The sequence below is a fragment of the Eschrichtius robustus genome, chromosome 2 (assembly GCF_028021215.1).
Source record: "Eschrichtius robustus isolate mEscRob2 chromosome 2, mEscRob2.pri, whole genome shotgun sequence".
In the NCBI taxonomy this organism is placed as follows: Eukaryota; Metazoa; Chordata; class Mammalia; order Artiodactyla; family Eschrichtiidae; genus Eschrichtius; species Eschrichtius robustus.
The window spans coordinates 65,870,055-65,895,787 of NC_090825.1; the positions used below are offsets into that span (position 1 = coordinate 65,870,055).

Here is a 25,733-nt window from a genome sequence, read left to right on the forward strand (position 1 = left end):
CAGAGGAACTTAGAGATTCTGTAATACGTCAAAGGTAAATGGCAGAAATAAAGATCCCAACCCAGGTCTTCTGATTGGATTTTTCCCTATACTTCTTCTGTGGTCCATAAGTAAATAAGTTTTGATTAAAAAAATAAGATACACATTTCAAAATAAGAGTTCAAGTCATCACATTTCTCATGTATAACACTATTGGGTAATACATTAGGAATATAGCAAACTATAAGGCATGGCCTCTAGCTGTTGGGTGTTCGTAATCTATTTGGGAAATAGGAGATATACATAAAAAGAATAACAATACAAGATAGTATGTGGAAAATGAGTGGTTCAAACTGTAAGCCCTATAGAGAAAGGAGAGATTGCTATGGATTGGAAGTGCTAGGGGTGACTGAAATGACTGAAATGGGCTGTGCTGAAGGGGAGCACATAGTTGAGCCAACAGAGGATTGGAGGACATTCAAGACAAGGAAAGTGAGGAACAAAAAAGGAAGAGGTAGGAAGCCTGGAGCCCTTGGAATAGTTTATATACTATGGTAGAAGGTTTGTGGGAGGTATGGTCAGAGAGGCAGGTGAGGGTCATGTTGTAGGGAGATTTGAATGTAGGACTAGGATCTTAGGACTTTATTTTATAGGTGATGGGGAACCACTCAAAGTTTTTTGTTTGGATATGGCATATTGTAAATAGCATACATTTTTTTTCTGGTCTAGGGCCCTGAAGATCAGAGCCTCCTTCATTCAATAATTTAAGAGCTAAGGAGCCATGGCCATGAATAACATGCCTCAGGACATTAATTTTTTTGTGTGAGAGGGAGGTGGGTTCAGGGACTGGAGATAGGTGTATATGTTTGGCGGGGGACCAGAAGGAGAATGGTGACAATCTCCATTACAGTTCCATAGACTCTTTGTGTATGTGAAGATATGTATATTATGAAGAAGGAAAAAAATCCATAGATATGAGATAATAAAGAATCCCTAATAAAATTAATTATAAAGCTGAAAAATAATTTTTTAAAATACCAATATTTAGGTGTTTAATCATCAGAGACTTAAGTTTAACTCATGGGGCTTAGGCAGTTTAGCCAACAGTGTCATTTCACTTCAACATTGAGAGCACCCAGGAAGGCCAACACTCTGCCTCTCTCATGTCTGAACTACTGCTGCCAAGCTCCTGCAGTTCTTCTGTCAGATGAGAAGAAGTGTGGCTTTCTGTGGAGCCTCCTTTTACAATAACAAGGCTTGTGTAAAGATTCCCCATTTTCTAGATGCAGTGAACCTAATTAGAGCTTGAAATTCATCCCACAGCTCTGCCAATCAGTATTTCAGCTGTATTAAGTTAATTGGCAATAGTTTTTTCTTTTCTTTCTTTTTTCTTTTCCTTTCTTTCCTTTTCTTCTCTTCTCTTTTCTTTTCTTTTTTTAATTTCCTGGAAATGGTGAAAGACACATTGTTATGACAAAGAGACTGATGATAATATTAAAAACTGAGAATTCTGGTTGTGGAATCTCAGAAAAAAACTCCCCTGTCAATATCAGGTTCATACTCTTCTGCCTGGATTTGAAAGCTTGCAAATTTATTTAACATGTCTCTCTATCTTCTTTTTCCTTCCTCTCCTTACCTGCTGCCCATACTTATCCAGTCTCATTTCCTGCATTTTTTCTCTCATGAACACTCCTGCAAACAGGCCACACTCCTTCTCATTACCCTTTGAACATTTGTTATTCTTTCCAACTATATTCAAACTCTTCCTCACAGCTAAAATGAATATGTATTACCTGGTAAACTTAATATGAATTGATTTTTTTCCTTAAAAATGGCATGCAAAACTTGAAACTGAAAACATTGTCACCGTTAAAAATATGTAGGGTTATGAATAATATAGACATTTTGGAAGTTTCATATTTGGCTTTGTGTAGATGTAGTTCAGATCTCTTCTGTTGTATATAAAACAGCTTTGCTTGTTTCGAGATCCAGAATCATTGTTCAAGGCATCCAGAGTCAGAATAGAAATAAAGTATACAGCCTTGAGACCAAATGGAATGTGAGGACCAAACATCAGCACAAGTAGTGGAGAGAGGTGGGATGGCTTGAAATTTGAGGAATGCTCGAGTTGAGCAATTTAACACGTAGGTACCAGATGTTTGGAGTAGCGCCTCATTTTCCTGGTTACTGGCATTGCAGTGTGAAGAGGAAAGGATAAGATGGAATGTTTTCCTTTTTTAAAAGGCTATATAATTATTATCAAAACTTCGTGTTAAAGATATATATATTAAGTGAATCTATTACAGTATGATTCGCTATTGCATGTATGTAATAAACTGAAGGGAAAACTGTTTCTCATGGTGCAAACACAAACCAGAAAAGATATATTTGGTTTAACCAGTAATTAAGCGTATATGGTAGTCCTTTTTCCTTATGGCAGTGTTACAGAGAGCTACACTGTAACTGTGAAGAGAAAGGAATAAAAATGGTGCAGTAAACTGACGTGAAACTCTTGGTTATACAAAACTCTTAAGTTCTTTGTGGTACATAATGGTAGCCACCAAGAAGTTTAAACTGTAGGAATAATAATAAATTATCAGATTAGGTTTTCCCACATATACAATGATCAGCTAAATATTTACTAACAAGTAAAGACAAAATCATTCATGAACTTGTTCTATAAGCTTGAAGAAGTTCCAGCTGTGTGTCCTTTTAGGTGTTCCAGTCACCCCTCATATAAAATGTTCACTTTTGACAAATATAAAGATTCCTGAGGTAGGAATGGCAATTTTTCCTGGCATCAGGCAACCATAATCATCCAGAGTTCACAACTAGACACAGAACTACTTGAAGATTTAGCACAGGGCATCGTCTCTAAGAGTAAACAGACCTCACTGGATTCTTATAGCCTGTTCATAAAATGGTGGGGAGTATCTCTAAAATATTTTAGCCAATTTTTGTATCTTAAATGCCTTTACTTTTACTCATGAGAGCTCATATGCAATATTCATCATGCATATTTTCATACCTTGTTTTCACCAATAGGTACACATTTTTGTCATTCAGTATACTAATTAGTAAATCATCAGTTATTGAGATGCAAATAAAATAAGTGCCTCTAGTAGTCCCCTCAAGTATATAGACTTTATTATTAGAATCCCAGAAAACTACTCCTGGTCCGTAATTCTTGAGTAGATGCCACACTCTTACTAATACACACCTTTAATCACATTGCATTTTAAAGTAAATTCTAGGCATTATAACAAATAATATAACCATTTGACGTATAAAATATCCTATTGGGTGCCAATGCGTAAGTTGTTATCTGGAGTTTTGAAATGAATGGCAGAACTTTTACATAACTTTATTTTTTAAAAGTTCACCTTACCTTTTAATTTAAACTTAACATTCTTCCCTCATAAATGTCCAACATGTCATTAAATGCAATCTTTCTCCATTTTACAAGTCTATCTACAGTTGAAACATCCTCTAACTCTGATAATTTTGCTAGTTTTATTCATAGACAAGATTGTACTTTGTTGATTGCTTATGTGATTGAGTAAACCCTGTGTAAGAGCTGACTGGGTAAGAAATCAGGAAACCAGAATTATCTTCCTTAGTCACCTCACAGCTTAATAAAAATAAGGGAATCATTCAGCTGGAATACATTCAGAGAAAAACCCCTTTTTATTTACCTTTCTTTACTCCCAATACATTTTTAGAGGTTAATAAAATAATGTATAAGAAATCTAATGGAACTTACATGTCTGAATAACTTAAGCAGCTTTGGAAAGTAAAATATGCTTTGATGAACATTCAGTTAATATTTTATCAATAAGTAATTTGCCTACCAGGCAGAAATATTTTTTAACTGTCACAATGATAAAATATAAAAGCAAAAGCTGTGTGATATGGGCAAGTTACTTAACCTCTCTAAAGCCTTGGTTTCCTCATAAGTAAAGTGAAGTTAGTAAGTACTTCACAAGGTTAAAGATTAATAAGATAATATTTATAAAACCCATAGCAAAGTGTCCAGCACATACATTCTCAAAAATGGTAGTTATTTCCAGGAAAAAAAAATCAAAAGAAGCATTTCAAGAGAGTGGTCAATAGTGTCCAAGTGATGTCAGGTCACTCAGAGAAGCCTGGACTGCACAGAATGAGAACTCAAAATGCAGACTTTTCTTCTAGAATGTGATATATGTGTGCCTGAACAACTACTCACTCTGCAAATTAGCACACTAAAATTAATAGAGCTTATGGGAAAAAGAAGTTAAGTTTTGGGCTGAGCACTTAAAGTCTATGCAGCTTTACATTGTTGTTGTTAGTTCTCCAGTTACAATCCTAATAAAAACATTAACTCCATTAAATCTCTAACAACATTTGCACTAAGCATCACAGTCAGCTAACCCTTTGCATCATCATACTTACTGTTAAACGGAGGAGATAGGAGGTATTGAATGCATTTGATCACACTAGTTTCATCAAAATTAAACATCTGATTTGAGATACAGGGAGAAATGTCTTCATAGCTCTTTAGGCATAATTGCAGCTTCAGCAGAGAGCTTAACTTTTGAAAAGTATAGGGTTCTTGACTCCACTAAACCAGCCCCTGTTTGTGCTAACGGGATGGACTTGTATAGGATTTTTAGACACTCATCTCCACTTTTTAAGGCCTTTATACATTGCTAAGGTTTTCTCTTTAATTGGGGTGAAAGCTTGCCCCTGATCACGTTTAAACATTAACAAGCTGGAAAAAAATCATATGAACCAACAGGACATCCAGAGTCCAAATTATACTGATATTGTTCATGATTTACCAATAGCAAAGGAGCTCTTCTCTTTTACAGAAACATGTGTTTAGAGAATATACTGTGTATTGGATGAAAGAATGAATATTCTGAACTCCCCTAAAGCTCTTGGCAATTAAGTTTTTCATAGAGAATAAAGGAATATAAATCAAGCCTGTTTTTATTGTTGCTTCTGTTTCATGTATATCAAACATTTTTCAGGGTAATTTAATGGTTTAGCCACATTAGAGACATCTGATAGTATTTTCTTACATTTTTCTTGTGCTTATTCCCTACAGTTGGCTAAAAAGTTTATGAAAATTATCTCTGGATCACTAGGAGAAGTCCCCATTCCTGCTAACAATTACTGTTTTACTGTCAGTTTGATTCATTATTCCCATAGCAGTATCCCCCCCCACCAAACACCTTTTAGAGGTGCCTCTAATTCAGTTTTATCTATGCATTTGAGAAGGTTGTTGCTCAAGATAGGCAAAGACCGTTTTGATCAAGTTGTTCCGTGTGTACAATATACTTCAGATTTTATATTGGTATTAAAGTATTATATGCTATCTAACTAGCTCACTTCACCAAATCTGAATAAATTAAAAAACTAATTTTGCTATATTTCAATGTGTCACTTTATATCAGTGCTCAAGCGGCAAGCTGATACTGTGCTCAAAAGTTATATGCATAATTTTGCTGGGTCGCATTTTTACGTGATTTTATTTTAGCTACTGTAAGAAGAGATGATTCCATTATTTCAAGTCCTGATGTCACTGATATTGCGCCAACCAGAAAGAGGAGGCAGCGGATGCAAAAAAATCTTGGGACAGAACCTAAAATGGCTTCTCAGGAGCATCGGCTTCAAGAAAAGGAAAAGTAAGTCATTTTATTCTTTGCCAAATAGTGAGATGACATTTAAAAATCTAATATATAATCTTAAAATTATATTTTTATTTCTGAATTTACTTAAGGCTATTTTTAAGAACAAAAATTATGATTTTGGAAATTGTAAAATGTTTGAATCAATTTATTTTCTCTGGTTTTTGGTTAATTCCTATTAATATTTAAAGCGGAAGTGCTGAAAATATAAGTACCTATTTTTTCCTGTGGTTGTTATGGATTATTGAGAAATGGCATGTAGGATACTAAGAAGCATTAGAATCCAGCTTGTGTTCAGTAAAGTACTTCGATCGAATTTACTGCTTTAAGGAGACTCATAGAACATTCAGCTTAGCCACTTGATTTGATTATGCTTGGTATTTTTTCAAGTAAAATGTCTCTTTGTAGTAATCTATTTATTTCTATTAGATTTTGGAATTATAAACTGTATTTTCACTGTTTTTCACTTTTTTGGTTCAGACTGCCCTCCTTCAGTATACATCCCAATTTAGTTGTCATATGTTGAGGTGTTGGGATAACTAACGTTTCATTGCAGTAAAACAGTCTGCATTTATAAGGAATATTATCAGTTGAATCCAAAATGAATGTACAAATCATTTGTACGTGTGTGTGTGTGATATATATATGCCCTAAGATTTTATTTCTTTCTCTAAACTTTTCATTAATCTAGCAAATGGTAGTTGAACAATAGCCTTGTGACAGATGATATTACAGACCACTGGTATTCAAAGTATGGAATGAGGATCTGAGGGTTCCCAAGGCCCTTTGTGGAGATCCACAGGGTCATCCCTTCTTCAGTTCCATAGCTATGTGAGGCCAGATTTTCTTCATATATTTTAATTAAAATAATATGTCATATCTGTTTGAATGCAGAAGCTAATGAGAATCTAACTGTTTTCATTCAAGCCAGCCATCAACATGTTTGCAAAACATTGCCCTCACAAGATTTTTTGTTTGGGAAATATAATGATTTTTATAAAGAATATGTTATTCATGTTATCATATCCTCGGTTTATTATTATTTTAAAATTATTTAATACATATTTTAAGTTTTTCTCAGTTTTTATTTTGAATATGGCAAATACAGTCCACATGAACAAATGTTCTTGAGGTCCTCCAGAACTTTTGAAAGTGTAAAGGGGTTCTGAGAGCAAGAAGTTTTAGGATTCTGTTATAGACAAAGAGGATGCCAAGACAGGCACAATCCATGCATTCAGGAAACAGCCTGATAGGAGGGAGTTTTCGAGTTTCTTGCATAAAAGTATGCATTGTACAGTTAATAGTGGCATTGTTTTGTTTTCTGTTTATCATTGGGTTTTGAGTTTATAGTTGCATTACCGTGGCTTATTAACCATGATATCCCATTAAATTTAGCTAGGAAGCCTGACTTCACTACTTGTTTTCAATTCTAAGCATATGCTGGATTTCAAACATTTCTGTCAGTCGCTCACAATGGTATTTCCTCTGTATCTCTTGCAGTAGCCTCTCAGTAGAATTTACATTCATTGTATGACTACCACATGATTTCACATTGTCTAAGGAAATGCCCAGTAGTTACCGTTGTTTGTTGAGAACAAAATAATTGTGACTATGGCTTTCCCTCATTCATTCATTCATGTATCATTCTTTTAACATATGTTTACATGCTGAGCAAACTTGACACAGTCCCTGATGTCGTAAAGCTTAGTCTACATGAGAGAAGACAAACATTACTCGCACGATTATACAGATACGAGGAGTACACTAGTGTAGAGAGCAGAGATTTAGGCAGAGGAAACAGCCTGTAAACACGCGCTGAGGTGGACTGTGTGAGGGTGATGGCAGTGGAGGGAGCAAGGAAGGGAGGGATTGCGATGAGGCTGAGGGCTGCTCAGAGGCCAGTCCAAACTGGGCTGTGTGACCCTTGTTAAAAATTCAGCCTTTTCTCATGTATATGATAGCATTTCTGGTTCTCACATCGCAGAGGACTTTTCTTCTTGTTTTCCCTAACTTTTGATATTGCTTTTTGACTCTTCTTAAGGATTATCAAAATATTAGATTGACTAGAAATCTCTGATATTTTAGTCATTATTGTGTCTTCTTAGATATAGTCATTTAAAATTATCTAAAACTATCGTCCTTCCTTTCTTTTTCATTTTTTAATTCTGCTTTCAAACTGCTGAATGTTGTACAGTTTTGGATTCCCAATAATAAAACTTTCATTCTTTTGAAACACAGGAAACTAGAAAATTGAAAACATACTGAAACTTATGTAGAGTACTCACAAGGATAATAGCCTAAATTGGCATGTGTTAGCAGTCCTGAGGTGCAGAATTGTACTGACATTTTGCCTTTTTCTTTTTTTTTTTCGGTAAATATAAATTTTTTTCAGGAATATTTTTAGATCTTTGATGATCTCCTGCTTTTAGTAAGACTCTGAAATCCTTGAATCTGGTATCTATTGATAAATATTCATTAAAAATGTTAGTGTGACTAATCCACACAATATGATTATACTTGGGGAACCCTCATCCTGTCTGTCAACTAGCATCAACACTAAGAGTTATTATTCAACATAACCATGTGCTGTACATTCCTTGCTATTTGCTATCTTACATCACTTGAAATTATGATTTGTAGAGTTGTTTGGTATGTCCTTTTAATTCTACATATTAAACAAAATGAACCAGCTGACAAAGACTACAGAAACTGTGAAATTATTTTCATCCTTATATACTTTATTAATATCATCAGGTAAAATTCTGAGTGTAAACAATGTAAAATCACTTTCTATAAATATACAATGGCATGGACTTCCCTGGTTGCTCAGTGGTTAAGAATCCGCCTGCCAATGCAAGGGACACGGGTTCAAGCCCTGGTCTGGGAAGATCCCATGTACTGTGAAGCAACTAAGCCTGGGCGCCACAACTGCTGAGCCTGCGCTCTAGAGCCCACGAGCCACAACTACTGAGCCCATGTGCCACAACTACGGAAGCCCACGTGCCTAGAGCCCGTGCTCTGCAACAAGAGAAGCCACTGCAGTGAGCAGCCTGTGCACCGCAATGAAGAGTAGCCCCCGCTCGCCGCAACTAGAGAAAGCCCGTGCGCAGCAATGAAGACCCAGTGCAGCCAAAAATAAATAAATAAATAAAAGTAAATTTAAAAAAAAAAAAAAATATATATATACAATGACACAATATGTATTTAAATTAAATAACACTATATTTGGGCTTTATTAGACACCCAGCTTAAATTTTTTTTTTAATTAATTAATTTATTTTTATTTATGGCTGTGTTGGGTCTTCGTTTCTGTGCGAGGGCTTTCTCTAGTTGTGGCAAGCGGGGGCCACTCTTCATCGCGGTGCACGGGCCTCTCACTATCACAGCCTCTCTTGTTGCGGAGCACAGGCTCCAGACGCGCAGTCTCAGTAATTGTGGCTCACGGGCCCAGTTGCTCCGCGGCATGTGGGATCTTCCCAGACCAGGGCTCGAACCCATGTCCCCTGCATTGGCAGGCAGATTCTCAACCACTGTGCCACCAGGGAAGCCCCCCAGCTTAAATTTTTAATGCTTTATCATATAACATAATAATTGAGGAAGAATTTTCATTTCAATTTTTTAAATTTAAGAGCTCTTATTAATTCTTTCAACATCCTCAGAAAGCTAATATAATAAAAGTCTATTAATACTATTTTGTTGGTATGACATGAAATCATTATGGCTAGGTAGACTAGTTGGATTATTTTAACAAAATGATTAATCCAGTCATTATTCACTTATTTGTCTAAATTGAATCAATGTCCCAGTCTGTTGAAATTAGCAACCAGTTAACAAAGTCAGCCAATAAACAAAATGCTCAGTTTAAGTGATTTAATCAATACTTTAATGCTGTTACTTCTTCACCTATTTCAGCTCATTTCCCCCCACCTGGAAATTCTGCTTTACCTTCTTTTGGCTGTTCTGTTTCTCATTTCTGTAGATTTTCTTTATCAAAAGCAAACTACTTTTTTAAGAGATACTGAAATTTTTATCTGAACAAGGGACCTATAAATGAAAACTTTCTCTTAGAATCAGGGCTCCAGACCCTGGGAGAGGTGGCCAAGAAGAGAGCCAAACCCAAGTTACAACCAAATCATGTTTGTACTGGAGACCAAGACAAGGAGCCAAACACAGGGCTACACCATGCAGACCTAGTTACCAAAACCAGGATATGAAGTTCTTATTGGGGCAGGAACAAGGGTTATCGCAAATCTCAAGCAACTCTAACTTAATTTTGAGCTCCTCCTTAAATGACTCTTGACTAGAAAAAGCATTAGCTTCTGTGGTCAGAAGAGCTGCTAAATATATAGGTGGAACAAAATGCCTCTAGCTCCGAGATTTGAATAGGTGGGGAGAAGAAAGCTCAGACGTTTATTGAAGTTAAATGATATTGAGTACAGAATTTATTCTTTATGATAACATTCACAGACTGCATTCTACAGAATTATATAAAAGGAGATCTTAACAGGTATCCCACAGAGGGTTTCATATTCAAATAAGTTTAGAAATTGCAATTTCTAAATTCAATTGGAATTTCTAAACTTATTTGAATATGAAACCCTCTGTGGGATACCTAAGGTCTCCTTTTACATAATTCTGTAGAATGCAGTCTGTGAATGAGAAGGAAATCCAAAAAAGAGGGAATATATGTATACGTGTAGCTGATTCACTTTGCTGTACAGTATAAACTAACACAATATTGTAAAGCAACTATACTCCAATTAAAAATAAATAAAACTAAATTTCCCTCTCAAAAAAAAAAAAAAAAAAGAAAAAGAAATTGCTGCATACCTCAGCTACCACACTCCCTTATGCTCCAACCCCTAAAACTTGGAGATTTATATGTTAAAGGATCTAAAAAAATCCATAGTAAATAATTCATTTGACTTGTTTAATCATTTTTCAAAAGTACTCAAGCATAGCACCATCCTGCAGTCTGCTTTCCTCCCTCCCAAAAAGGAATTAGTGACAGTCCAAGGGATAGCATTCTTTAGGGCCGTAGTTTGGGATATGAACTCTCAAAATTCTCAAACATTAGTGATTTTTAAGTATATAAGATCCTTTCAGCCATAATTATAGAGTTTTAGGCATTAAATGTATCTCAAGAACAAAATGTTAGTTTGTATATAGGACCTTCCTCCCCACCTCCCCATTTCCCCACAATCCTACTGCTTAGAAAACCTCCTACTTGTCCGACCAACTGCCCTTCTGGGAGCAGCAGGGTCATTTTCTAAGAGAATTCTAGTGATTGGAACACATTCGTACACCCCTAAAAGAAGGAGTTCAACATCATCTCAGCTGCAGGATAAAATCATTAAAATAGTTTGGGCCAAAAGTACAAAAAAATACTTGTATAGTCTTTAGACACTTTTACGTAGTCTTTGTTTCTTCAGGCTAGCAAGTAAAAATATATAGGTTCACCTATCTCGTGTGAGGCACACAGACAGGATTTACTCTTCTTTGTGATGGATGTCTTCTGAAAACACAGAGTTCTAACACATTGTTCCAAACAACCTTAAAAATATTATCAAATCATAACTTTTCACAGATGTTGCTTCTTGAACTGTAAGGAAGAAGTTTTAACTGTGTGTTCTGAATCAACCTTTAAGTGGTCCCATTAAGTAGTTGTGTAGCTGCAATATTTTAGGTGAGCGTTAGGTTGTAAATCAACACGTGCATCTGCACGCACGTGCGGACTCACGCACCCCGACGTTAAGTTCACGATTTAATTAGCCAAGGTTGCACGATCTTATCATAGTCCATGTGGCTACACAGAGCAGGAAAAGGTGCAGCACATCTTAGCACAGTATCTCTTCACCTCCCTGGAGTGGGGTGAGGTACTACACAGCCACCACTGATACAATTTGTTTAAGATATAATCTTCCTCGACTCAGAAAAGCTCAGTCTTTCCTTTTTATGCTAGAAGCTTACAGCATCATCCTGGATGAAATTGCACAATCCATGCACTTTTGTTTAGAGGAATAATTATACACATCAGGCTCTCCTGGCTCTGAACCAAAGTTCTCATGTCTATCAGAGCTTTCCAGGGTCCTAGAGAGTCCACTTCCCCACTGTAGCCCAATTGCAGTCAAACAGAGTTTTAATGAAATATTTACTATTACTAAAATTCTTTTTAGGATGAAGTGTTGAAGAAAGTTATTTGCCTTCTTCCTGTGTTTCTGTTATCAATGTTATAGATTATAAAAAACTAAATAAAACCTAACAGTAGGGAGGGAAAGAGCCCAGTATTTATTACTTAATTAACTTGCTTACTTTATTTTTTTTTAACATCTTTATTGGAGTATAATTGCTTTACAGTGTTGTGTTAGTTCTGCTGTATAGCAAAGTGAATCAGCTATATGCATATGTATATCCCCATATCCCCTCCCTCTTGCGTCTCCCTCCCACCCTCCCTATCCCACCCCTCTAGGTGGTTGCAAAGCACCCAGCTGATCTCCCTGTGCTATAGCTGCTTCCTACTAGCTATCTATTTTACATTTGGTAGTGTATATATGTCAATGTTACTCTCTCACTTCATCCCAGCTTACCCTTCCCCCTCCCTGTGTCCTCAAGTCCATTCTCTTTGTCTGTGTCTTCATTCCTGTCCTGCCCCTAGGTTCATCAGAACCATTTTTTTTAGATTCCATATATATGTGTTAGCATACGGTATTTGTTTTTCTCTTTCGGACTTACTTCACTCTGTAGGACAGACTCTAGGTCCATCCACCTCACTACAAATAACTCAATTTCGTTTCTTTTTATGGCTGAGTAATATTCCATTGTATATATGTTTTAGAGTAGTTTTCGGTTCACAGCAAAATTGAGTGGAAAGTACAGAGAGTACCCATGTACCTCTGTCCCCACACATGCACAACTTACCCCACTCTCAGCACCCCCCATCAAAATAGTACATTTATTACAATTGATGAACCTACCTTGACAAATCATTATCACCCAAGGTCCGTATTTTATGGGTTCACTCTTGGTGTTGTACATTCTATGGATTTGGACATATATATAATGACAAGTATCCACCATTGTAGTATTATACTGAATTGTTTCATTACCCTAAAAATCCTCTGTGCTCCACCAATTTATCCCTCTTTCCCCTTAACCCCTGGCAGCTACTAATCTTTGAAATATCCCCATAGTTTTGCCTTAACCAGAATGTCTTATAGTTGGAATCATACAGTATGCAGCCTTTTCAGATTGCATTCTTTCACTTAATAATATACACTTAAGTTTCCTACATATCATTTGATGGTTTGATAGCTCATTTCTTTCTGGTGCTGAATAGTAATCCACTGTCTGGATGTACCACAGTTTATCCACTTACCTACTAAAGGAATCCATTTATTTCTCAATAAAATGAGGTTCATTTTCTTTGTTTCCCAATTGTAAAAGCACCGCATGCTTATCTCCCCCCCAAAAGCAGAAAGTATACAGAAACAAAATGGTAGCTAGGAAATGCATAATCCCACCCACATGGAGAACACCACTATTAACACCATGGTATTCTGTATATTTGCAGATCTCTTCTCTTCCACACTTTACGTGCAAAACAAGGCTCACACTGTTTATGATGTAGCCTGCTATTTTAATATTTAAATATATATTTCTACTTTAATAGATACATTGCTTCAACATCATTTTATATTTATAGTGTCCCATTGTGTAAATGTATCATAATTTCTTTAACCATTTCCCATACTGTACATTTAGGCCTTATCCACATTTGTACTATCGCAAAGAATGTTGTATATACTTGTACATAAATTTGCACATATGACTGATTGTTTCCTTAGTATGAATTCCCAAAAGTGAAATTACTAGGTTAGTAATGTACTTATTAGGCATATGTACTTGTTAGTCCTTTGTTTATGTTTTGACAGAGTTCCTCCAGAAAGCTATCACAGTTGGTACTCCCACAAGCAGTGTTTGCCCTTTGTTCTTTTGTTTTCCAATTCATTCTGATCATTGCCAGGTCATTTTAATCGTTTAATCAATAAATAGTATTTCATTGTTTAATTTTTGTACCTAACCTTTAGAGACATCATTTTTCTCTGACATATATTGATTATTGACATTTCATCTTTGTTTATTACCTATCCATAACCTCAGCTGATTTTCAGTGGAGGTCTTTGTCTCCTATTGCTTTATATCTAAAAGTATTAATTTTATTTTACCCAGACTATCATTTGCCTTTTAATTTTTGTTAAAGATATTTTGTATTTACATAAGTTATTAGTTAATCAAATCCATCTATCAATAATAAAGATAATATTTAACATTCACTGAATAGTTATGTCCTAGATACTGTGCTAAACCCTTTATATATGCCCTTTATATGTCTCACTAAACTATACCCATTTTATAGATTAGGAAGCTCAGTCCTAGAGAGATTAGATAACTTGCCCAAAGACAATGCTACATCTGTGATTTTGAATCTAGGATCATCTTATTCCAAAGACCATACTTTTTAGCTACTTTGTTATACTGCGTCAATAACTAATATTTAATACGATTAGTGTGCACCAGGGGTTGTGTTAAGCACTTAAATTCCTTTAATTCATTCATTTAATTCATTCAATTCTTACAGAAACTCAGTGAATTAAGAGCTGAGTAAATATCAGATTCAGTGACTTTCGACTGTTTGTTTAAAATTTCTACAATAACACAGTAGAGATAGAACTGCAGCTCTGTGAGTACAAGGATTGGTTTAATAATACCTCCTGCCTGCCTTTCAACATGGTTATGAGGGTCAGATGAGGTCACATGAATGAAAGCACTATCTAAGTAGGAAGCTCTAAGACTGTGATACACTGTTATTTTTAAAGCACTGTTTTCCCAGGGCTTTTGGCGGAATCTTGGAAATCTCTTCCTGGAAAGGAAACTTTGTTTATGGAGTTTTTAAACCTGTAGTGTTTCCTTTCCTCACAATTCTTATGGAAATGAGGATTGCGCATACCTTTCTGTGGCACATTTGCTGAGTGTTAACTCAGCAAATCTTCTTTCCTTCCAATTAGCAGTCAATAAGATTATATTGAAGGAAAATAACACAATTGGAAGACTGGTTTCAAAAGCAGTTGATAATAAGTAAGTAAATAAATAGATAGATATTTACATATATTTACATTATATATATGCATTTGTATTCTATCATTTTGTTTCATTTAAAATTTAATTTCTAACTCATTCAAACATTTACTCATTTTTTACAGTTTATTCATTTGCATCTGCCAATTTAGAATGTGGTAGTTGACCATCCTATTCTTTCAAAAAGAACCTATTTTCATGTTTATACCTTGATTGCTTTTTTTTTTCTAATTTAAACCTCAACATATTTGATGTGTGTGTGTGCGTGTGTGCGCGCATGTGTGTATTTAATTTTCATGGGTAATATAATTTATCAGATTTAAATATCTAATTCTTGAAGGTTTTTGGTAACTGAACTTTAAACTTCTCTAGTGTCAAATTAGGGACATAAAATGTATGTGCAATTGCTATATATTTGCTTTGGTCATCATTAGCAAACCTCATTTTTCATACAACTTTAATTTTATCATAATGTTTATCTTAGTTGCAAAAGTAAACACAGTGGTGGTTTTAAAATGAGATAGGTTTTTATTAACTTCACTGTGTGTTTACCTAACTCTTCAGGCTGCGGCTCTCACTTTCCTTGCTGCATGTTTTGATTAATGGCCCCCTGGACTTGTTCCAGAATATACTGATTATGGTCAGTGCATTTCAAAGATGATTTATTAGTTGTGTTTGCAACTCAAAATAATTAAGTAAAGATTGATCATATGCATTATTATAGGTTTGCCAATAAAATCAGCAGTTACACTTTAAGGTACAGGTTGCCTGAGTGGACTTTTTTAGCTATACAGAAAGGACAAAATATTAATATTTTTAAAAAACATATTCAATATCAACCACAGCTTTATGGCCTTTTAAAGCATGATTATTAAATGTGTCCAAAGCTTAGGCTTATAAGTACATGCATTTTAAGTTCTTTTTTAACATAATTTCAAAATAATATGTTTCAATGGAGATTACATAGATGTTTAAATAAAGTATTTCCATGTTTATAGCTCACCCTGGGAACAACCTGTACTACAATTCCCTCAGGCTATTACATGCATTTAGATTGCAAATTACTGACAGACTTGGATTTCTGTTTTAAAACAATTTTAATAAGAAGCTGTTATAATCTTTCTGTGTTTTAGGTAAAGGGAATTTATCACATATTTCATATATATTATATTTCTGTCACTTGAAAGACTTTCTCACATAAAATTTTTCCAAATTTCACTTGATAATCATTATTGTTTCAGGCATTTTAAGTACTCTACCAACACAGAATAATGTGTAAATATTCATTATACCTGGTCAGAGGGGTTATTAATCAAAGGAAGTGACTCCCTGTTCATAATTTATAGTTTAATATTCAAAGAAATATAGGTGCATTTATTTTTTATTATTTGGCATACTGTATTCAAAATTTACATTTTAACAGTGAAATTCTATAACTTAAATCATCTACTATGATATATAACTAAATGTTAAATAGGTATTTGTTTTGTATTAAACATCATGAAATGAAATAAAATGGCTGTTTCATGTTCTAAGCTTGTGTGAAAGCATAAACTACTTATGTCAAAATAAGAAGATATAAACCCACAAGTAACTGAGATCTTGGCAAATAGAGTAAGGAAATCAAATATGAGGATAAAGAAACAAGAAATGAACAAACAGAAAATCTAAATAAATTAAAAGTATATAACTATTCATAAGTATTATTCAAGGATTTTGTTCAGTTTTGGTAAATCATTATGAAAGGACAAAGAATACAGACATGCTTTGTTTAAACATCATTATTAAAAAGTTTTTCAGTAAAATTTTAGGACATTGTTTACTTGAAAATCTTTTACAATAATTTTGTTTCTAAGTAATTCCTTAAATTATAATTTATCAGTGAATTGAATAAAGCAATGTTATCATTACCAGCATTATTGAATGCTGTCTTCTGCATACACCACTTCTAGAAATACAGAATAAAGACTGTCTTCTACAATCTTTGTATAGGAAATAAAACAGTAAAGGAAGATTAATCAATAGCATACATTTATCTTTTCCTTTTTGGCCACATTATATTTCCTGACAAACTATCTTTAGTATGTATATAGCTAAAATGTGCCAAACTCCATAATAGGTACAATAACTTTGAAATTTCAGAGAAGGGAGAGTTGATATTCCATTCGGAGGACTATGAAATAAGCAGATGTGATAAGATCAGAGAAGACTGGCTAGAAGAAGGTGATATTTGAGTTTAGCTTTGTAAAGTAAATGGGGGTTTCTAGAGACAAAAACCTAAGAAAGATAATGCAGAAACTAATAATTGAATCCAGGCTCCCAACTCCCCTTCTTTCTTTTAGTAATAGAACCCATTCTGCCATCCCATGCATCTGCATGTTTTAACAGGGCACATGGCTCCCGGCCTAGAGGATACATTTCCCAGCCTCCCTGGCAGTGAGTTATGGCCATGTGACGCAGTCCTTTCCAGTAGGCTCTGAATGGGAATGATATGTACAATTTGGGGATCTTGCCCATAAAATGATTCAACATACATTCTTGACAACCCCGTCTCTTTCTCCCTTCTCAGCCCATCTTCTACCAGGCATTTAAGGAAAACATCCTAGGAGATGGTAGAGTAAAAAGAGAGGAAGAATTGTAGTCCCTGGACAGTCTCATGGGGCAAGGCAGCATATCCACCACGAACTACCCACTACCTTTAGACTATTGTGTGAAAGAGAAATAAATGTCTAGCTTGATTGAGCCATGGTGCTTTTGGGGTCTGTTTGTTACAGAAATGAAATATCTCCTGACTAAGAAGGGCCTTCCTATCAGAGGAACAGACTGCATAAGTAAATGTGTGGAGGAAGAGTCTGGAAGATAGGGAACCAGTGACGTTATCATGAGATGCAGAGAAATGTGAATAAAACTAGCGAGGTAGATGGAATTTGGTACTTAAATGCTAAGCTGATTTATTTGGACTTCTTTTATGAAAGCAGCAAGGACCTGTTAAACATTTTCAGCCAAAGAATATCATAATGAACAGTACATTAGGAACATCTCTTTGGAAACCATACATTTGATGGAGGGAATGTTTACAGATTGGCAGTGAAGCTAGGATATTACAGTAGTCCAGGAAGAATTATCTGAAGAAGAATAATGATTATAGGTGTGAGCGTGATTGAAAAAAAGACAAGGGATGGATTGAGAAACACTTAAGGTTGCTATCCTCTTACTATGGAAGAACTGGGAAACCTCATCAGTTATTGAAAGCTATTAGTTAAACATTGTCTTTATAAAAGTAAGTCATCTGTCTTACTTTAGAAATCAGCCTACTGCAAAAGCTGGATAAAGAAAACTTGGTGGTCATGGGCATTGACTTCCCAGAAGACTGGAAAAGTTTCCTTTGTCAGGCTGGGATATTTGTACACTCAAGTATATAGACATATACTACATTAATTTTATATTATTTTACTTCTTTTTATTTATTCAATTTTTTAAAATTAATTTTTATCACATAGGAAAGTATTTTAATCAGTAAACTATGTCCAAGTCACATTTTTAAAATTTATTTATTTATTTATTTATTTTTGTTGTTGTCCAAGTCCAACGTTTGTTTCAGGATTTGGGGATTAGGTTCTACATATATCACCAGTGAGAGGCCAAGCTCTGAGAAAGGGGGACTATTACGTAGGAAGAAAATGAGGTGATTATGATTTAATAGAAGCTAAAAATATGTTTCAAAAAGAAAAGATCAACTCTCAACTGCTACTGAGAAATCGATAAGGACAGAGGCGCTACCAGGGTCTCGGGGGGAGTTTTGAGACAGATGACTAACTAGAGTGGAATGAGGTGAGAATTAGACACACAGAATATGGGTAAAACTTTGAAGGAGTTTTGCTCTAAAAATGAGCAGACAAGTAGAGACGTAGCCAGAGAGGGCTGTAGGCTTTCTTGCTTGCTTATTTAATATAGGAAGTAAGAGAATGTGTTGTTATGCTTTTGTTAATGACCAAGTCAAGTAGAAAATAGTGATCTTGACCAAGTTATTCAACGTTTCTTGGCCTTAGTTTTTCTTTCTAAAAAATGTAGGACTTAACCAGACAAAATTATCTTGATTTACTTTATATGTAGTGAAACACCATATTATAGTGATTTAGAGTATGGATTCTGAAATCCAACTGCCTGGGTCTGTGTTTTAGCTTCACAACTTACTACCTGTCAGATTGTGGACATCGCACTCAACCTTTATATGCTTTGATTTCCTTATCAGTAAAAAAAAAAAAGGGTAATAATAGTGCCTACCTAGATTTGTGAGAATTTTTAGATAGTGCATGTAAAATTCTTAGCACAGTGCCTGGCACAAATACTAGCACTCAGTACATGTTAACTCTTTTCTTTTTATCATCTATCTCTAATATGCTATCATCTGTGAATTTCACGTTTTTATCACTTGTTCTTTCAACTCTCTGCACATACTCTATAGTATATACACAGTGTAGAAATGTCTTCCACCATTTTCTATACTACTTTTACAAACAATGATAATTTCTTTTAGTGAACCAGTAGGAAGTCCCATATTTAAAGCAGGACTCTTTGGAGGAGATAGTTTTTCTAATAAAAAAATGATTCAGCAAATATTTGAAGGACTAATATTTGCCAGGCACTGTCTTTAGTGATATAATAGTGAACAAAACAGAGTGCTTGCTTTCACGGAGCTGAAGTCTTAGTTGAAAAAGAGAAATCTTGAACTCATCACAAATTTCAATTCCTTTTCAAAGTCCTGTAGCATGTGTCTTTGAAAATTTAGAAAAGCATGTTTTAAAAAAAAAAAGGAAAGGAAAGGAAAGATTTTTGGAAAGAAACAAATGTAAGAGGAAGAAGGAGAGGGAGTAAAAGGGAAGAAAAGAAAAAGGGAGGGAAAGAATCTCAGTATGATAATACGTAAAGGTTAAAAATTTATTTTTCTGGTTGTCTGGAGTCTTGTGTATATCTGCCAAATCCTCCTTCAGAAGTTTGCTATTAATTATTTTTCATGATTTAAACATGCTGTCATTTAAAAAAATCATCTTCTAACTCTAATCTTAAAGTTACCCAGTCAGTGGTGTTTGCTAATATGTCATATATATCTCATCTCAGAATTCAGGCCCACATTTATTGAGTACCAGGCACTGTACCATTCCTTTTTCTTAAGGAGCTAGCAACCAAGTCATATAGTTAAAAAGATAATTTCTACATAATATAACAACTTTTAAAATACAGATATACACAGGCTACATACAGGAAAACAGAAGGGATTTTATTTAGCCCTTTATAATCAACTGCTGACTCAAATGTATTCCTGAATTATGTTTCAGAGGTAGTATTATACCTTGTCTTTTCAGTGAACCCAATTGAAATTTTCTTTTTGTTAAAGTCACCTGAAACTTTGAAAAATCTTGTTTCTTTTGGCATTTATATTATTTTACTTCATTTTCTACTGTCTTTTGTACTTTTCTTTAAACTTTATAGTTACTGTAATACTATGCTTTATTTCAAATAATTTATAATGATAAGACATCCAATCCAGTGACTCATTCAGTCTGAATTTTAGAGATATCATAAATCACTGATTTACTCTAAGATTCTTAAATTTATTACTTATTACACTCCCATTTGTATTTCAAGCAATGAAAGGGACGCTATTGTGCATTATCTAAAGTAGCAGACTGTAATTCTTTTCTTCCTACTATTTTATGTTCATTTTGTCCACTTGCTTCAGATAATTATTGTATTAGTATTGGAATGGAATTTATTATCTAATCCAAAATATATGGTCACGTAACCTTTATATAAATATTTTGTGGGACAAAAGTCTTACTGCTTTAAATGAAAGCCTGTTTCACATGCCAGTGTCTACCTATTAGCCCTACTTCTTCTGCCTTCTGTGTCATATCAGATATTCTACATTAAAGTCACTCATACAGTATAGTGGAGTTGTGTTCTAAATGCAAACAGCTTATGCACATTCAACATACACTCTCCATTCCCCTCTCCCACCATAAAAAGGGGAGGAGGAGAGAGAGAGGAAAAAGAACAATTTAAATAGTTCGCGGCATTCTACTCAAACATGCCCAGGAGTGGATGTCAAGTGGGAAACATATCTTCTTATCCCCTGTTTTCTCATTATCCTTCCATAATATGAGGAGCACATCTAAAGAGAAACCTTTTTCATACAACTGGCCACTAAACACAAGATAACTACTTCACAAAAAACCATTTATCAAAATAGCAGGAAAACCCCGTGGTGCTGGACCAATTGAAATTGGTATATCGTGATGGAGTATAATATTTTCCGAAGGGTTTTTCAGGATAATCTGATTTTCACATTAAGACATGCCATTAAAACCCAACCCCTAACTATCACTCCATTTAATTTGGAGACCATTTCATCCTCTGAGTTTTCTCCTCTGCACACTAGAGGAGCCTAAGTTTACCAGCACCCCCCAAGTATGACTTGGTTTACATGGGCAGTCTCTTGGTTGGGGTTGCCTTTCACTGAACGTGTATAGTTTGCCAGTGTTCCATTAAAGTCGTGTTCCCAGAGTCCCCTTATATTTCAGATGTGGTGTGATCTATACAGAGAAGAATGAGACACCACACTTCTGTTAATATGGGTTGTTCCGTTGCTGTTACACCTTTTATTCTTCAGATGTCACTAATTTTTTTTTTTTGAAAACCTACTTAAAAAGATAAGTACGAATGCCCTGAATTTCCTAAACTTCAGTTGTGCATGGGCCACCATTTGGATTTGCATCGTATCTGAGTTTCACCGCCTCCCTCCACGATTTTTGCCACTTCTTGGTAACACTTTCACTATGAGTTAATTATTGATTAAATCACTTTACTTTTTAAATTAAATAAGCTTATTTAAAGAAGAAGCTACACTTTCTTATCTTAAATGGAGAACCAGTATCACTTGAACGTAAATGTAAAATTTCATACAATATAAAGTTAATGAATACAATAAAATATGATCGTTATCTGAAGGCTCTGCACCTGTCTATGGTTCCCTCTCTATTAAAAGGTCTCCCAGCCATCAGCTCTTTGAGAGAGAGATCACTAATTTTACAGCTGTAGCAGCTGCTGCTGTCCTCAGTCAGGACTCACCAGGTAACTTCCTTTCGAAGGGCATGCCATGGAGTAAAGAATTAGAGATAGATTAATATCTGAACTCTGTTCGATGCTGTGTGATTTGGGGCAAGATACTTTATCACTCTGAGCCTTAATATTCTAATTTCTAAAGTGGGAATAGTAATACCCACCTCATTAAAATTGACGAGGGGACTAATATAATGTGCCAGTCACGTGGTAAATGCTCAGCATTGGTTACTACTGCCACTCGGTTCTTGTTCATTTTCTTTTTCCCTTCCAGTGTCTGACTGTCTAGGTTTGAATGCAAATTGTCTTCCAAGTTAAGTACTTGTGATAAAATTATACTATGAAAGCATTTAATTTATGTATTATTATGTTTAGTAATTTATAATCTAATCATTTTTATCACTGGAAATTCCAGAATAATTATAAAGTGGCCAAAGATGAATTTAGAAGTGTTATGTTATGTAACATTTGTATCCTGCTTGCTGATACCATGTACCTTGTACATACTCAAATCATAAATACCTTTTCATCAGATATTTGCTCAGTACCTAGCATGAGCCAGGCACTGATCTCGTCACAGAGGGTATGGCACAGCACAAAACAGCTGACATTACATTCTAGTGGTGTGAAATAAGCAAACAATAAACAAACAAGGACACATCAGATAATAATCAAGAGATACGCAGATAATTAAAAGAGGGTGATGTAAAAGGTAGTGATGAGATGGTTCCTCTTTCTATAAAGCGGTCATGGAAGGTCTCTCTGAGGAATTGATATTTAAAACGGAACCTAAATGACAAACAGACATTGCTGCAAAGACTGGGAGGAAACAAGTAATGCAAAGGCCCTAAGGTGAGCCAAACCTGGCATGCTGAAGAAAAGAGGGCCCATGTAGTGGGAAAGCGAGGGAGTGGTATGTATTGATAATATAACTGTGTGGTCAGTGAAATGGATTCAGTCAGATCCTGCAGGGCTTTGAGGGCCGATATTCTTTAAATGTTATTCACAGTGTAATGGGAGATTTTAAGGAGGGAAATGTCATGGTCTGATGTTTGTTTAAAAGATTGCTATGACCACTATGTTGAAAACGGATGTAGAGGTGGGGGTTAGTGAAAGCAGAAGATCAGTTAGGAGGTTTTACAGTAGTCCAGGCGAAAGTCGGTCACGGCTCAGGCTATTTGGGGGAAGAGCGAGGCGTTCTTAGACCACGGGTATGTTTTAGCAGTCAAGTTGCCAGGACTTGCTTCTAGGTGTGACTTAGAAGAATAAGGGACGGAGGGGAATCAGGAGGATTCCTATGTTTTTAGCTTGAGAAACTAGGTTAGTGGTGCTGTTTTCAGACACAGGAAGGACTAAGAAAGCAGATTTGCAGAGCAGAAAAATGAAAAGTTCTGTTTTGGCTAGGTTATGTTTAAAATACTTAGCAGACATCAAAGCAGAGATAGCAAGATATATGATTCTGGAGTTCCTGGAAGAAGTGAGGTCTGGAGATAAAGATTTGAGAGTCCTAAACATTTGGGATTAATGGCTATGATCTTAAAGTGAGAACACTTGGCATGAGTGAGTGCTTCTCTTCAGCAGTGCTTGAGTGGTTCCTAATGTGGAGCTTTAAACAGTAAATACAGTAAAGGTAAAGAGAGATAATATTGTAGTGTCAGAGTTCCAGGCTTTATTCTTTAATAGATTGTAACATCTGTGGAAAAATAAATTCAGTCCATTTTTGATTATCTATTTTATGATTACACCTGGCTTGCATAGCCAGGTGATTACTTTCTGGGCTTGCAGTTCATCTGAATAATTTTGTTATCTATTTCTGGCAACTTTACTGTATCAGAACTGAACTTTAAAATATATTATAGTATTGGGGGAAAAGTTCCAAAAGGACATAATTACTTTATTGAAATCACACTTTAATCAAGCTGTTCTCTTCATGTACTGGATCAAAAGAATTTGTTGGGAGCCTTTTAAGTCATAGGTTCTAACTTCACAGTCCAGCCAAGTAGAGAAAACAAAGATACATGAAACCATAATAGACCAATTATTTGGGTGACTGTGATAGTCATTAGTTCTGTTCACTAAATATTTCCAGTTCTCTGTCATCTGGGCACATGGTAAAAGTGAACTTCATAGCTGTAGCTGAGTGCAGCTGTGATTCTAGTTCTCACCAGCAAGTTTTGATTAAAAGTGAGCGTCATGTGTAATTTCCGAGCCAGAGAACTTTCTTTCCTTCTGCCATGGTGACTGGCAATGCTGGTAACTGCCCTGTCATCCAAGGTCCTAGAATGAGGACAGCACAGAGTGGAGCCCCCAAGCTACCCATGATGAACGTATGGCACTAATGAGAAATCAAAGCTTTGTTGTTTCAAGCCACTGATTTTTTGGGGTATTTGCTACTGTGGTGTAACCTCACCTATTCCAACTGATAAGAGTACAGAGCCTAGTCTACATATAGCATATTCTTAGTACCATCACAGTACTGCTTAAAAAAATAACCATAAGACAACATTGGTTGAAAGTTCAATACCACTCCCATGAAGTAAACATTGACACCCTTGCCATAAACAGAGTAGAGGGTCACAATAAGCCACTATTTAGCTACATTATTACAAACTTGCAAATATATAACATCATTCCAGATGTCGTGATTTGGAAGTTTTATTTTCTCTCTGTACCAATGTAATTGCATAATATGGAAACTTTAGGAAACATCAAATTCTTCAACAGTTTTGCAAATTAATATCTCGTTTAATAAAGAAAAATACAGCATTTTCAGCTTTTTCTCAAGCAGGTAGTAGGGGTAGATTTTATTATTCACAGAGCTATTTAACAAATGCTCTTTTATAAACTCATCTTGTGCCAGTCAGACAAATGGAGTCCAGCTCCCATCCAGAAGGTTAAGAGAGAAAACACTCAGAGATTTGACATCACTTCACCCCACCTAATGACTTCACTTTCCACTTGACTTGCTTGTTGTCTGGCTCCGTTATTCGTTGAACTAAAAAATGTACTAACCAAATTAAAGCTGTAGTCTTCACTTGCACTAAGTGTGCAGGGATTAACCACAATGCCGATGATCCAGAAACTCATTAATTGAGTAATTTTTAGTCATAGAATTTTTGAGGCAGGAATGCAGTAAGATAGTCCCTTCTTTTCCTTTACCAAATACTTAATAATATCTTCATCCATTGTTTAGTTGTAAACTGGCATAGAATGTTAGCCAGTGAAGCATGGTAGATGGGCTTTATTCACGGTCAGTGTCTATGCCCACTGTCTGTCTCTTCGTGATTTCTCTGTATATCCTTTTTCCTGGAGTTTACTTTAGTGTAGAGTTTGCCTACACTATACTAATAGTATCTATAGGAAAAAATTCTGGTGTTTCAAGGTAACGTTTGCAAAGAATCTCCCCTGTAACTTATTAATTGCAAACTAAATAGTATTCTACTCAGAAAGGCATCCTACAATGTTGGTATAGTTATAAGGATATCAAGCAAGGGAGTAGGAGACCTATGTTCGAGTTTCAACTGTAATTTACTAAACTGTTTGCCTTGTTTAACGTCTTTCAAATCTGCCTCCTCCTTTCTGTGTCCCTGTCACCACCTTGGTTTAAGCACTTGTTACATAGCAACCTTCCAGACTTCACACAGCTGCCAGAGTGACCCTTCTAAGATGTTAATCACTTCAAGTCTTTTAATGAGTCCCTACAGTTTTCAGGATAAAGTCCAAACCCCTCAGCTTAGTACACAGAGCCTTTCATGAGCTGCTCCTGGCCTAACTCTCTAGCCCTGAGGTTGTAAACTGGCAGGCTATTAGCAAAATTCAACTCACATA

At 35.4% G+C, this 25,733-nt stretch overlaps 1 protein-coding gene across 2 annotated transcripts in view; it reads left to right on the top strand.

Annotated features, from left to right (window-relative positions):
• XRCC4 (X-ray repair cross complementing 4) overlaps window positions 1–25,733 on the top strand; it is a 268,265-nt gene that overhangs the window by 171,817 nt on the left and 70,715 nt on the right. For both annotated transcript variants that reach the window (XM_068533655.1, XM_068533663.1), the window contains exon 7: window positions 5,501–5,648. In XM_068533655.1, the coding sequence (XP_068389756.1) occupies window positions 5,501–5,648 (148 nt within the window). The remainder of the gene's footprint in view (window positions 1–5,500; window positions 5,649–25,733) is intronic.